The sequence below is a fragment of the Callorhinchus milii genome, unplaced genomic scaffold, assembly GCF_018977255.1.
Source record: "Callorhinchus milii isolate IMCB2004 unplaced genomic scaffold, IMCB_Cmil_1.0 Scaffold12, whole genome shotgun sequence".
NCBI classification, from domain to species: domain Eukaryota; kingdom Metazoa; phylum Chordata; class Chondrichthyes; order Chimaeriformes; family Callorhinchidae; genus Callorhinchus; species Callorhinchus milii.
The window spans coordinates 18,450,709-18,463,727 of NW_024704753.1; the positions used below are offsets into that span (position 1 = coordinate 18,450,709).

Below are 13,019 nucleotides of genomic sequence, written 5' to 3' on the forward strand. Positions count from 1 at the left end.
GCGCTTCACAGGATATATATATAGGACTGTAAAGTGATTTGACTGTATATTTTGTGGGCAAAACGCAGCAGCCAAATGCGCACAGCAGTGTCCCACAAACAGTCGTATATTGTGTGACCAAATTATTAAGATTTTTTTCAAAAAAAAGGATTATTACCCCTAAAATCTATTGAAACTTTGCTATGGCCAGCGGGATTTAAGTGGTTTGATAAAGAAACACTTCTATTGTGTGGATTGATGATGAAATCACACACCCCAGCTACACAATGTTTGCACAATGATTTTCAAACCATGAAGTACAATCACACGGTAATGATGTTTTGTGACACAATTACTCAAAGCCAAATTACATGGGCAGGTAATACCAACGTTCATAGAAACCGATGTCCTGTCAATTCAAGCAACTATCAAAATGAGCTAAAATATCCTTGACAAGCTCATGCTGCTAGAGATAATGACAAATGTTTTGTGTGGCCGTCAATCACTGGATAGATTCTACGGCAAAGGTTTAGATGTGCTGGTGAGCAGTGTGTTAATGAGGCGTAACTGTAGCTCACCGGGGCTGCTGTTGACGGTTGTAAACCACGAAGAATCCAAAGCTTTAACAAAAACACCGCTGCCAGGTTTGCACCTAAATTAGACTCGAACCTACACTCACTTCTCCATTGTGTACTTTCCATTGTTTTCGTTGCTAATCTGCTGCCAGGATGTTCAATGTGCAAACAGACAAGATTCAAACAGTGAATGCAACATCTGACCAGAGGGTTAGTCACCTCTGTTGACAATGGCATTCCTTCTCCAGTGACTGGTGCGAGCTTCAGATGTGAAGTAATGTCTGCATAACAATGCAGCCTTGTGAAGGGCTCAGCTACCTCAAAGGAACCACCAAATCTCGACACTAGGGTAAGGTAACAGCGAGTGGCACAGAGTCATTAACTCCTCAATGACTCGCCTTGCTGTAAACTGTGTATGTTTGATTAGAATCCCTTCAAAAAAATAGTAATTTGGTCACTCGATCCACAGCTGTTTGAGGGACACTGCTGTGCACAACTGACTACCAGGTTTCGCCCTCAAAATACAATCAATTCACTTTACAGTATATTCTGCGAAGCGCTTTGAGATGTCTCGAAGACGTGATAAGGCGCTGTATCAAATGCAAGGATTATTATTTTAAAAGAGAGTACTACTAATTTTAATTCATACAGTTTAACATACATTAAACCATTAATTTTAATACTGTGTAAGATTGTTCTTTTTACAGAAACATAGTTCCTTAATATCGAAGCGGAGCGAGTTTCGGTCATTAGCACATTTTCTGTGCCATTTTCTCTCTTCATATTGCTGAATTTTTTTTAACAAAGTAATTACATTTACCTATGTTTGACCACAACAGTCACTGTACTTTGTATTAAAATCCTGTGAAATGCTTTGAGACGCCCTCCAGAGATGAAAGGCCCTATATCAAACAATAGGATTATTATTTATCGTGACCTGTGCATTTATATTTTCAACTATCTATGCATAATTGTAACATCTGCTCTGTATCTCCCATGCAAATGGTTCCACGTAGCTCCAGCATTATTTGACTGTCTTCTACTTAGCTTTGCATAGTTTAATTGCAGGTGTCCGATATGTTGATGCTGCTTAGATTAGAACAAACATGTAACTAATCCTTTACAAAATGCAATGGATCTGGAACTCTAGAAGGGGAGGAAGTGGTGCAGGACTAATGGAATATTGATCAGTGGACCGAGAGGCCAAATTCAGCAACGCCATTTAACAAGTCCACCACTGTCCTCCATTTCCAGTTTTTTTTTAATTGATTATTGATTACATGGGCAGGTAATAACACATTTCATATAAACTGATGTCCCTGTTAATTTCAGCAACAATCAAAATGTGCTAAGGCATCCTTGAAAAACTCATATTTCTAGAGATATGACAAACATTTTATTTGGTTGCAAATCATTGGACAGACTCTATAGCAAAGGTTTAGATGTGCTATTGAAGCACGCAGTGTGTATAGGCTTTTATATACTCGCATGTATATACAAGTATAGCCTGTTTAGTTGAGGTAGGAGACTTTGTAAGGATAAGCAATCATTTCCTAGGACAGGATGCAATATCCTCATTCTCTACAACACTTATTGTTAGTGTAAGTGTGGGGAGGATGTGCTTTAAATAAGATCTCCACAGAATGAGTCAATGGAAGTGTTGTATTTGGACCTGCTACATGGGTTTCAACACAAACAACTCTAGAGTTTGTATGATTTCCAAACACTGCTGAAATGCACCGCTCAGCAAAAGGAGTCGTTATTATTCTCCGCACAACAATCATTGCCATTCTCATGAACTTAAATACAGAGGAATAGATGACCAATGTATGTTACTCTAAGAAGTTCATACAATATCAATTTTAAATCAATAAGCGTCACTAATCTCCGTACATCTGTCAAAAAAGTGGTGAAACAAATAGTATCTTTTTAACAAAAAAAAGACTGCAGTGTTAATAGACAATTATACAAAGAATGTTAAAAGTCAGCAGAAACAAGATAAAGAGGGACTATCCTGATAACAGTTTAAAAGGGGAAATGTATTCATCTGAAACACCACACAATACCCAATGTGATATGTCTACACAAACTGGTAATTTTCAGTCATCCTTTGTTCCTATACTTTATACTTTCAGACTGCTGCTCAGCCCTCTGGAAGCAGAGTTCTGAGCAGAGCACTCTCTGACGGCATCATAAATCTCCCCCATTGCTTTCCGGGGTAATAATCCCTTCAAAAAGATAATGATTTGGTGATTCAACCCACAACTGTTTGTGGGACACTGCTGTGGGCAATTGGCTGCCGCGTTTCGCCCACAAAATACACAATCACTACCCTTTACAGTATATCCTGTGAAGCGCTTTGAGACGTCTCAACGACGTGATAAGGCATTGTATCAAATACAAGGATTATTATTTTTATTATTATTATATCGTACTACAATGAGACCAGAAAAAAAGGTGTAAGTGGAGCATTTCCTAAATGTTCTGACATAAAAAAATACTTTTCAGCAAATTGCATTTGCTTAAATCTTGAAATACTGTATAATTCAACCGTAGGTTCAAGTGACATTTTGGCATGACCTCCAATAGAGAAACACTCACTCCCACCCCCTTCCCCATCTCCACAGAATTCAACCAAATAAATCTAATGAAAAATTTAACAAGGAAATGTTAAAAGCAAAGTATGGGGTTCAGATGAAAGAAGAGAGAGTAAAACCCTCTTTAATTCCAGGAATGTAAAATCTCTTTAAATTTTATTTGCATTACATGGAACAATAACTGCATAAATAGGTCGGAAGACTCCAAAGCTGAAACCCAAGTACTCCGAAAATGACCACCCAACACTCCAATTGCTTCTAATTGTCATGGACAGCTCGACCATGTACAATTTGTTCACACAGGTTCAATAATAGGATTAATAGAAAGTAATAAGTGCAAGAGAATATAGATCCACCCTTTAGAATTTCATCCCACAATCCCTTCGCCTTGTTCCCTTGCCTCCCTCAAGGCACGTCTCAAGATCCTCCTCTTCGACGTCACCCTTGGCTGCCCTCCTACCAACACCCTCCTTCCAATACTCCTGATCCCAACCACCCCCCCACCCCCCTCCCCTGTTTGGGTTCAAATCCTTGACTGTCCAGGGCCTTGGGAGGTCCTCCCGACATGAAAGGTGTTGTGTAAATGTAATTTGTTGTTGCTATTAAAAATAAAATCTGTGCACTTGCACGCACAACATAGGACATGAACACCCAGTCCTATGAATTCACAGAAAAAAAAGCCGCACTTGAATCTGACTTAGATTCCCAATGCTCCTGGTGTTGTTGCTGTAGGATGATTCAGAGCTGATTCAAGTAGAACTGACTTGTTACCCCTGAGGCTGACTGTGCTCGGATCCTGCCAAGTCCACTCGACAGACAGGATTTGCGAAGCAACAGCAGGAACTAAAGTGCCCAATGTACGGACGTGTGCACACGCAGCAGTTTTCTAAATCGCAAGTTGCCCCATAAAATTCATGAACACGGACTTTCCCTATCCACAGGGAAGTCCAAACACAGCATTTATACATTAAAAACAAAATCGCACTGCTGTGAGATATAAGGACATTCTGAGTGTTCAGGCTGCTGACAACGAGCATACCCTGAGGAATTGGGATTCATTGGCCCCGCTGGCTCATGTACTGTTGCCTCCAGAGAGAGAGAGAGAGAGAGAGACAGACAACGTCTCACTTAAGATGCAACTTGATTGATTTTTAAAGATTTGCGTTTTGAAGATAGAAGAGCTTGAGGGATACAGTGAGTTTGTAGCTGAGGTGAAAAATTATTTGAAGGGATTATTATCCCCGGAAAGCGATCCGCCAATCGATTAACAATCATGTTCCTACTTAATGCTGGGTAAACAGAGGCAGTTTCCCAACAATAAAAACAGCAGTTTCGCAACAATACAAATCTATAAAACAATAATAATTGGATTAGATATAGCGCCTTATCACGTCGTCGAGACGTCTCAAAGCGCTTCACAGAATATACTGTAAAGTCAATTGACTGTATTTTGGTGGGGGAAAACGTGGCAGCCAACAATACAAATCTTCATGATAAAAAGCATCTTACAAGAGTATGAGCCCACTTAGAATGAGGATGCCGCGTAGAACCAACCTAATAATAATCCCTCCGAAAATAAAACAATACTAAATTGGTCATTTTCAATCTACGACTGTTTGTAGGACACTGCTGTGCGCAATTGGCCGCCGCGTTCGCCCACAAATATACAGTCAATTCACTTTACAGTATATTCTGTGAAGCGCTTTGAGACGTCTCGAAGACGTGACAAGGCGCTATATCAAATGCAAGGATTATTATTATTATATGCTTGATCAGAAGTGCGGTACACATCCAGTACAGATTGACTGACTAACATCTCGGCAGGACGATGGGACAGTCAGCCATGCTCTGCTAGAAACATTTGCACAAATGGTTGTGGCTGATCGGCCTGCTGAGTACAGAACCTGAAGCTGGCACATCAAGTCTGTCCTGGAAGCCAGAAGTGACGTCAGTAGTGGCCTGACAACCTGGACGCAGGCCACTTCATTTCTTTTTTAAGTGGATCTGAGCTAATGTGGTGTCTAATTTTGTGAACCCCCAAATAGATTTATAACGGGGGTGAAGGGGTGCGGAGTTTGGTGCAGGTGGGGACACAGGCGGCGGAACTTTGAATTAATTGGAGTTTGTGAATGGTGGAGTTGGGGAAGCCGGCAAGGAGAGCACAGTGGGGCGTGGGGGGAAATCAAACCGAGAGGTGAAAATGTGTGGATAAAGGTTTCAGCTGTGTTGGGTGTGAGGTAACGTCGGATGCATGTGCTGTGGCAGAGGTGGAGGAAAAGTGTCCTGGTCAGGGACCGGATGTGGGAAAGGAAGGACAGCTGAGAATCGAACCGAATGTAAAAAGACTTTTAAACATTGAAACAGGAAATTAAAATGACAACCGATTCTTTAATAAACTCTCATTTCCTTTCAGCACAACCGAACTGGAGGAGACGAGACCTGAGTAGAAACGGAGGGGGAAGAGAAAGAACACCAATAAAACATTGCCTCAATTTTTTTCATTGCCATAAAATGTAAATTGGTGAATTAAGTTAAACTAAAATGCAAATTGGTAATGATGAGAGCGCACCAGTTAGCTGCAGTGGGGGAGCTGGCACCGACATCCGCTTGATGATCTGCTTGTGGAGTTCGGTAATGTATTGGTTAGAGCGCTCGTCTTGCAAGCGATAGGACCTGGTTTGATTCCTGGGCAGGGTGAACGTTAGGCAAGTTTCCTTAACCCACACGCCTCTGTTTACCCAGCATTAAGTAGGAACATGACTGTTAGTTGATTGGCGGATCGCTTTCTGGGGATAATAATCCCTTCAAAAAAAAAAATAATTTGGTCACTCAATCCACGACTGTTTTTGGGACACAGTTGTGTTCAATTGATTGCTGCATTTTGCCCACAAAATATGCCAATTCTCTTTACAGTGTATTCTGTGAAATGCTTTGAGACGTCTCGAAGACGTGATGAGGTGCTATATCAAATGCAACGAGTATTATTATTGTGGATTGACGAGGTCCGGAGACGACGGTACTCTATTTTTTACTCAAGGAGACTGCCTGCACAAGCTTTTTGGCATTGAATTGCCATTTAAAAAATTGCCTTCAATAATGCTGGCTGAGCTGAACTTGATACCTAATTCCCAGAGAATTAATGACTTAACAATGTTTCTGTGCCAGGCACCGCTACTCCCCTCTCTCTCGACCTTTGCCCTGGTTCAGCCTGTTTGGCTCCAGTATAAAGTGTAATTTAACCCTTTCTTTTCAAGCCAGAACAACGCACGCTCCTCCTTCCATTTTGAGGAAGCAGTCAACTTACGGGATAAGAGCAGGGGGATGGGACGAGTTGGTAACTCTTTCAAAGAGCCGGCACAGGAATAGGCCGAATTGCCTCCTTCTACGAAATTCGAACGCTGTGAAATTCTATTAACCCATAAGAGCCTTCAAATCTATACTTTAAGACCAATCCCCTTCGCTCCGCTTTTGGCCACATTCCATCCCCGCCCCTCGGCTTGGGTTCCCAGTCGGCTGCGTGAAGCCCTTCGAGATGTCCCCTGATGTGAAAGACCTACTTAGATGTAATCTGTTGTGTGCTACTGTCCTGGCGAAACTTCCGGAGAATTTTGGAAAAACAGAAAGTTGCCGAAATGAGGAAAGACGTGGAAACAGATAAAACTCTGGCAACTTCTGTCTGCTGGTTCAACTCAACTGCACGGCAGACATTTGTCTTCCTATATGCTGATCTCACCTCAAGTGTAAGAAGTTCAACGCAGGAACGAATTACATAATGCAGGAACGAATTACATCATACAGTAGTGAAACAGCAGACTTTGAACCCCGGTGGCACTAAAACTTGGAACAACTATAATGCACAAAAACTTATCAAGACACCTGTCAAAAATAGTGACCATAAAAACAATCAATACCAGGAAGAGATTTCATATCTAATCTAATTGGCGTCCAGACGACAAAATAATGCTAAAGCATCATTTTTGTTGTGTATTCAAACTTCGATATTAGACCAAACTGCTGTGCGCAATTCACTGCCGCGACCCGCTCACAAAACATAGTCAATTCACTTTACAGTATATTCTGTGAAGCGCTTTGAGACCCCTCTAAGACGCTATATCAAATGCAAGGATTATTAATATATTATTAAATGCTACAATCAAACCCCACCAGTTATCCTTGGGCCTACGAGTTGAACACCAGACGCGTTTCAGCAGTCGAGTGGAAAATTATAACATAAAATTAAACGCATGGCTCACGCTTGGGTTAAATTTGCGATGAAAAGGAGATCTACTTAGCAAGAAGCGGAAAGGAACAGCACCACAAGTCTCAGTGCAAACCATTCAGCTGTAAGACAAAAAAGCATGATGTGGCCGGTGTCCATGTGCAGTGGAAAACCACAGATTAACCCTGAAAGATTCACTGCTAAGGCACCGAATGCATTACAGCAATTCATCAGTTGAAGCAATCTAAGAACACCAGTGACACAGATGTTTTAAGGTAGCACAGTACTAAATACTAATAGGTTACATGCTCGATAATGAACATTGTGTTGAGCCCCCATACAATTCAAAGGATTCTTTATGAAAACACAGTTTTGCAGCTGACCTGCTATTTGTACTTGATCTTAAGGTAAAAAAAAGGTTCATATTTTCTTGGCAAACAACAAAATTACATTTGAATAGCGCCTTTCACGTCGGGAGGATGTCAAAGTGAACAGAATACAGGAAAGGCTTGTACTTTAGAATATTTTCCCCACTGCACTAATATTAAGATCACTGTCATAAATCTTCTCACAGAAAAGTGCAGGATTTGTGACCTTGAACCGTGTTAAACCTCAACCAGTCATCCGCTCTCACTCAACCCAACTGATTTAAGGATTTATTTAAATGTAGTAACCATTCAAACACTGATAAACAAGAAACACTGAACATTGTAATAATTTACATGTAGAGTAAACAATAAATGTGTTCACTGGCAAGATGTTTAATAATAAAGTTAATTTTCCTTCTTCCCTTTTCCTTATCTTGTTTTAACAGGCCTTAATGGAAGGATCTGGAAGTAACCCATCCTGAGGTTTTGCATATCCAATGACCAAAGTAGCCTATTGGCATTAAGCCATTTCCTTTTATATATTGTATTAAAAAAATCACTGAGATAACATGGTGGATTTGGCAAAAAAGCTGAAAATGTTTTGAGCTGGTGAGACAGCTAGAGAGAGAGAGAACAAACTCGTGAGCTTGCATGAGACAGATTCATTGACACAATGCATCAGGACACTGTCCCATCTTTGGGTCAAAGCCAATCCAGCCTTAATTGGATGAACATCTTTATCCTCTGTTGCCTATAAGGGTTCTATGCAATGAGTTTAAGGCAGTCAGAATCTGTAATTTTTTTTCTGCGAAGCCAAGTCTTTACATTCAGTGGAACTCACACAAGTCGCACGGACAACTTGGGGAAATTAAACAATTTAAAAACCTATGTGAGATTTAACGCACTTACTTTTTGCAGTGTGAGGTTACAGTTCCAGAAAGTGATATGTTGAATGATAGAGAGAGTCGGACAGAAATTTAGAGAGACTTAAGTGAGAAAGAGATAAGAGCCCAGATGATCGAGCTCATGGGCTGGTCCTGTCTGTGTAAGTCTCTCTCTCATCTGGTATTCTGCACCATTTTCAGAGGAAGTGATATCAGTAGCAGCAACTTTACAGAAGTAATATCAGTAGTAAAAAAAACATTTCACAGAATACAAACTGGAAACCACCCTCCTCAGCCTGTGCTTATCTGCTCGTATAGTTCTGAAAGGCGAACGAGTTTGACATCCCTACAGTAGAACAACCTTGAAATGACATCAGGACCCTCATAATATTCCATTCCTACGGGCACTAAGGGGTGGCTAAACAAACAAGCACTTCTACAGAATCAGTTTTCTTTATTGTCTCCTATACAAACAACATTGAACATGTAATTGTACACACATGTTCATTTCCCCAATGTATTCATAAAAGCAACTCAAACCACTCTCCAACTTGCTAAACCATCTGACAGTGGTCAAGGAGGCAGAATCTGGGGCTATCCAACAATGCTGAAACTTCACCTCATTCCCAATTAAATATCAGAATTAGTCCCTCTTTCAGCAGCCGTTATTCTCTAGGAATAACAGTTGTAAGATAAGGCTCTTCCTCCCCAACCATCACTACTCCAACCAATTACCAATGATCCACACAGAACACTTGTTATGTCAAATGAATGGTGTGTCATAAAATATTATGCAAGTTACCCATTAACAATGAGCCACGTCAATTTCCAATTAGTCTCTGCAATAGCTTGGTTTGCTGAATATTTTTCTGGTGACTAAATAATGTCACCAGAATTTAGGAAACAATCGAACATCCCATTTAAATAAAATCAGATTATGTTTCTTACAAATCCTTGCCCTCCACACAAACCACCAGGACTACAATTTCATAGTTAATGATAATTCTTTGCAAGAGATTTTTGTAAGAGTCTCAACGGCAAGAGTTTAATCACAACAGAACAATCTGGAACAAATTGTGCAATACAATTTTTAGTTATATTGCAGTGAAAATTTCAGAAGGTCAGTACAGTGTACACTTAATGAAAATGGGTTTTGACTACTCTTTGAAAGGGAAACATCAGGGCAGGTTGTGTACCCAAACTGACAATCTTAATCCAATCATTACACCAAACAGAATAGCCAAATTTCCACAAACGGCATTTCATCTACTCAAATCTAAAACGGGCCCAAATCTAAAGAGTAGGCAGATATTTGAGGATTTACTTGGGTTTCTAAAGGCTTTGCATTCAAATCAATACAGTTGTTCTGGTCAAGATTTGGATAGTCAAGGGGCGGTTGATAAGCTTCTCAAACAATTCCTGATTAAAACTTGTGGATAAAAAGAAGAGTTCTCCACTTACCCGGTCGAGCTCATCTCCAGAATAAGGGCTGATTGCTGACGGCTCAAATATAACAGACGATGTTGGTGCATCTGTGGTAGATGAAGATCGAGGTCGACCAGAATGTAGAAGGAGACCAGGGATACCATCTGGGGCGGACTTTCTGGAAATCTGGGGACTTCCCCGAGGAAGATCCACTTTACTCCTTCTGCTCTGCAGACTTGATCCTCGTTTCATTATTGGAGCCACTCGGATCTGCTGCAGGACCCTGTTGAGGGTTGTGGCCTGGGCAGTGGATTGCTGGATAGGCACTGATTCGGTCTCGCTGGCAAGTTTAGAGTTTTCCAGCTCTGACAGCTCTTGATCAGCCTGAGCTTGGAGACCATCTTGAGGGGACACAGATGATCGCCGTCGCTGGTGATGAAAGAGTTGCTTTAACCCTTGGCCAATAGACCCGATGTTCTCCAAAGCGTTGTGTGTTATCTTGGACAAGGCGTGATCAGATTCACTCTGCTTCCTGCATTCAGTATCTGTGAGTCTAAGTCCAGGGTCTAGGTCATTAAGTGAAGGGTCATTATTACTCTGCTCCATCGGTATCCCTTTAATGTTTTGAGTTTTAAATTCATATATATTTATTTAGACATAAATATATGGCACAGATCTCTTTATTTAATGGGTTCCCCTGGCAGTTTACCTTCGGCACAGCCGTGCAACCATTTTAGAGTTCAGCATGCACGTACCTGTCAATGTGACTTCATGCTTCTCTGACGTAAAAGAAAAACAAAAAAAATTACCTGTCATGCAAGCCAAAGAAAAACGAAGCAGTGCAAATCTTACATTTCTGATCTTTAAGCATACCCTCTCCAAAGTACTACTTAGGTTTACAGATGAACTCGCATAAGTCGTATCAGTTGGGCCATAACATTTAATACGACTTACGCAAAGTACTGTTAATGCATATGTCAGATCTTATAACAAAGTAGTTAGTTATGACTTACAACAAAACCACTTGTGCGAATTCATCTGTATTCACTTTTTACTCCAAACATCTAGTGATGATAAACCAGTTTTAATTACTGACCATTCATCACAATGCCTCAACAATCTGCATGAATCCTAATAATTTTTCAATTCATTTAATAAACAACACCTATTAAATTTCTGCAACATATTGATTACGTTTTTCTTTTAAACCCAGCATTTCAGCACAAGTATGCATTCAAATATAGTCCAAGGAAAGCACAGCCCTTTCACTAAGGAAAAGACATCAGAGCCCTGCACGCATTGAACTGTTTTCTAATGGGACTATTTCTTTTTATAATCTGTTGAATTAGTCATGTTGAATAGATCTGCAATTATCTACATCCATTCAGCAACACATTTAAAATATTTGATGATAACAAACCTATCACAACTTTTCTCTACTGCTTCTTAAATGCTGAAAGATCAGAAACTAACGCGGAGTGCTGAAAGCTTGTGAAGTCAGCATTAATGACAGCAGTAATATTGACATTAGCAACAAATTGCAACATTAATACTCGCTAGCAGTGATAATATAGCAGTAAAATAACACCAACGAGAAGTCTTGAGGTTCTTATAACATTAACAGCAATGACACGAGTAATAACTAACAATTGTGGTGCTGATAGCAACAATAATAATAATCCTGGCATTTGACACGGCGCCCTACCACATCTTCCGAGACGTCTCAAAGCGCTTCACAGGATACACTGTAAAGTTAATTGACTGTGTGAATTTTGTGGGCGAAACGCGGCAGCCGATTGCGCGCGGCAGCGTCCCCACAAACAGCGGCGGGTTGAGTGAGCAAATTATTATTGTTTTTTAAAGGGATTATTACTCCCGGAATAGCATCCGCCAATCTACCTGCTGGGTAAACAGAGGCGTGTGTGTGTGTGTGTGTGTGTGTGTGTGGAGTAAGGAAACTTGCCAAAGGTTTCGCCCTGTCCTGCCCGGGAATCGAACCAGGGACCTCTCGCTTGCGAGGCGAGCGCTCTTAACCGCTGAGCGACAGGACTGCAAACAGCAGCATGAAGTAATAACAGCAATCACCAGTGACATTAGCAATTGCGACGACAGTGGTGATGACATTCATTATAACAGCAACAATAACAACAGCAGTAACTGGCACTAACCGCAGCATCAAATCCAACATTAATAACCTACCACTAAAAGGTGCAATTGCGGCACGAGCGAGCAGGAACCTGCCGCTGGTCGAGTGCCGGCGGATGGCTTTTCCTGGGTGGGGGGGGGTGGGGGAGAGATAATGATCCCTCCTTAAAAAACCCCAACAATTTGGTCACTTCAATTCACGACTGTTTCCCACGCACACTCGCGTGCGTGCGTGTGTGTGTGTGTGTGTGGGGGGGGGGTGTGTGTGGGGAGGGTGTGTGTGTGTGGGGGGGGGGGGGGGGTGTGTGTGTGTGGGAGGGCTGTGTGTGGGGAGGGGTGTGTGTGTGTGTCTGTGGGGGGGGTGTGGTGTGGGGGAGGGGGGGGGTATGTGTGTATGTGGGGGAGGGGGTGGGGGTGTGTGTGTATGTGGGGGAGGGGGTGGGGGGTGTGTGTGTATGTGGGGGAGGGGGTGGGGAGTATGTGTGTATGTGGGGGGGACAACGCTGTGCCAATCGGCCGCCTCTCTCCCGCACAAAACATAAACAACCGCTGCGCTTTGCGGCGGTCGCTGCTGCGGGAAGCGCTCCGAGACGGTCCCGGTGACCAGACGCGGTATCAAATGCGAGGATTATTATTATTATTATCATCATCATCATCACTATCAGCACCAACACTATTATGGATCACCGGCGATACCGTGTCGATACCGTACCGACTTTTGAGCGGCGGCGGCGGCACCGTGACCGGCGCCTGTGATACCTACCCGGCGGTGTGCGGCTGTGGCCGTGGGCTGCGGCTCAGCTGCCCTCCAGCCGCATGTCGCGGGG

The 13,019-nt window shown here is 42.0% G+C and overlaps 1 protein-coding gene across 3 annotated transcripts in view; it reads right to left on the reverse strand.

Moving 5' to 3' along the window:
* Window positions 1-13,017, reverse strand: part of LOC103176748 (transmembrane and coiled-coil domains protein 1) — a 31,310-nt gene extending 18,293 nt beyond the window's left edge. For 2 of the 3 annotated variants that reach the window (XM_042339623.1, XM_042339624.1), the window contains exons 1-2: window positions 10,803-10,992; window positions 10,084-10,613 (exon numbers count right to left, since the gene is read on the reverse strand). In XM_042339623.1, the coding sequence (XP_042195557.1) occupies window positions 10,084-10,613; window positions 10,803-10,863 (591 nt within the window). In that variant the 5' untranslated portion in view covers window positions 10,864-10,992. Of the gene's footprint in view, window positions 1-10,083; window positions 10,993-12,955 lie in introns of those variants that run through there. The other variant, XM_007890494.2, reaches the window with a different exon arrangement.
* Between the last annotated feature and the right edge of the window lie 2 nt (window positions 13,018-13,019).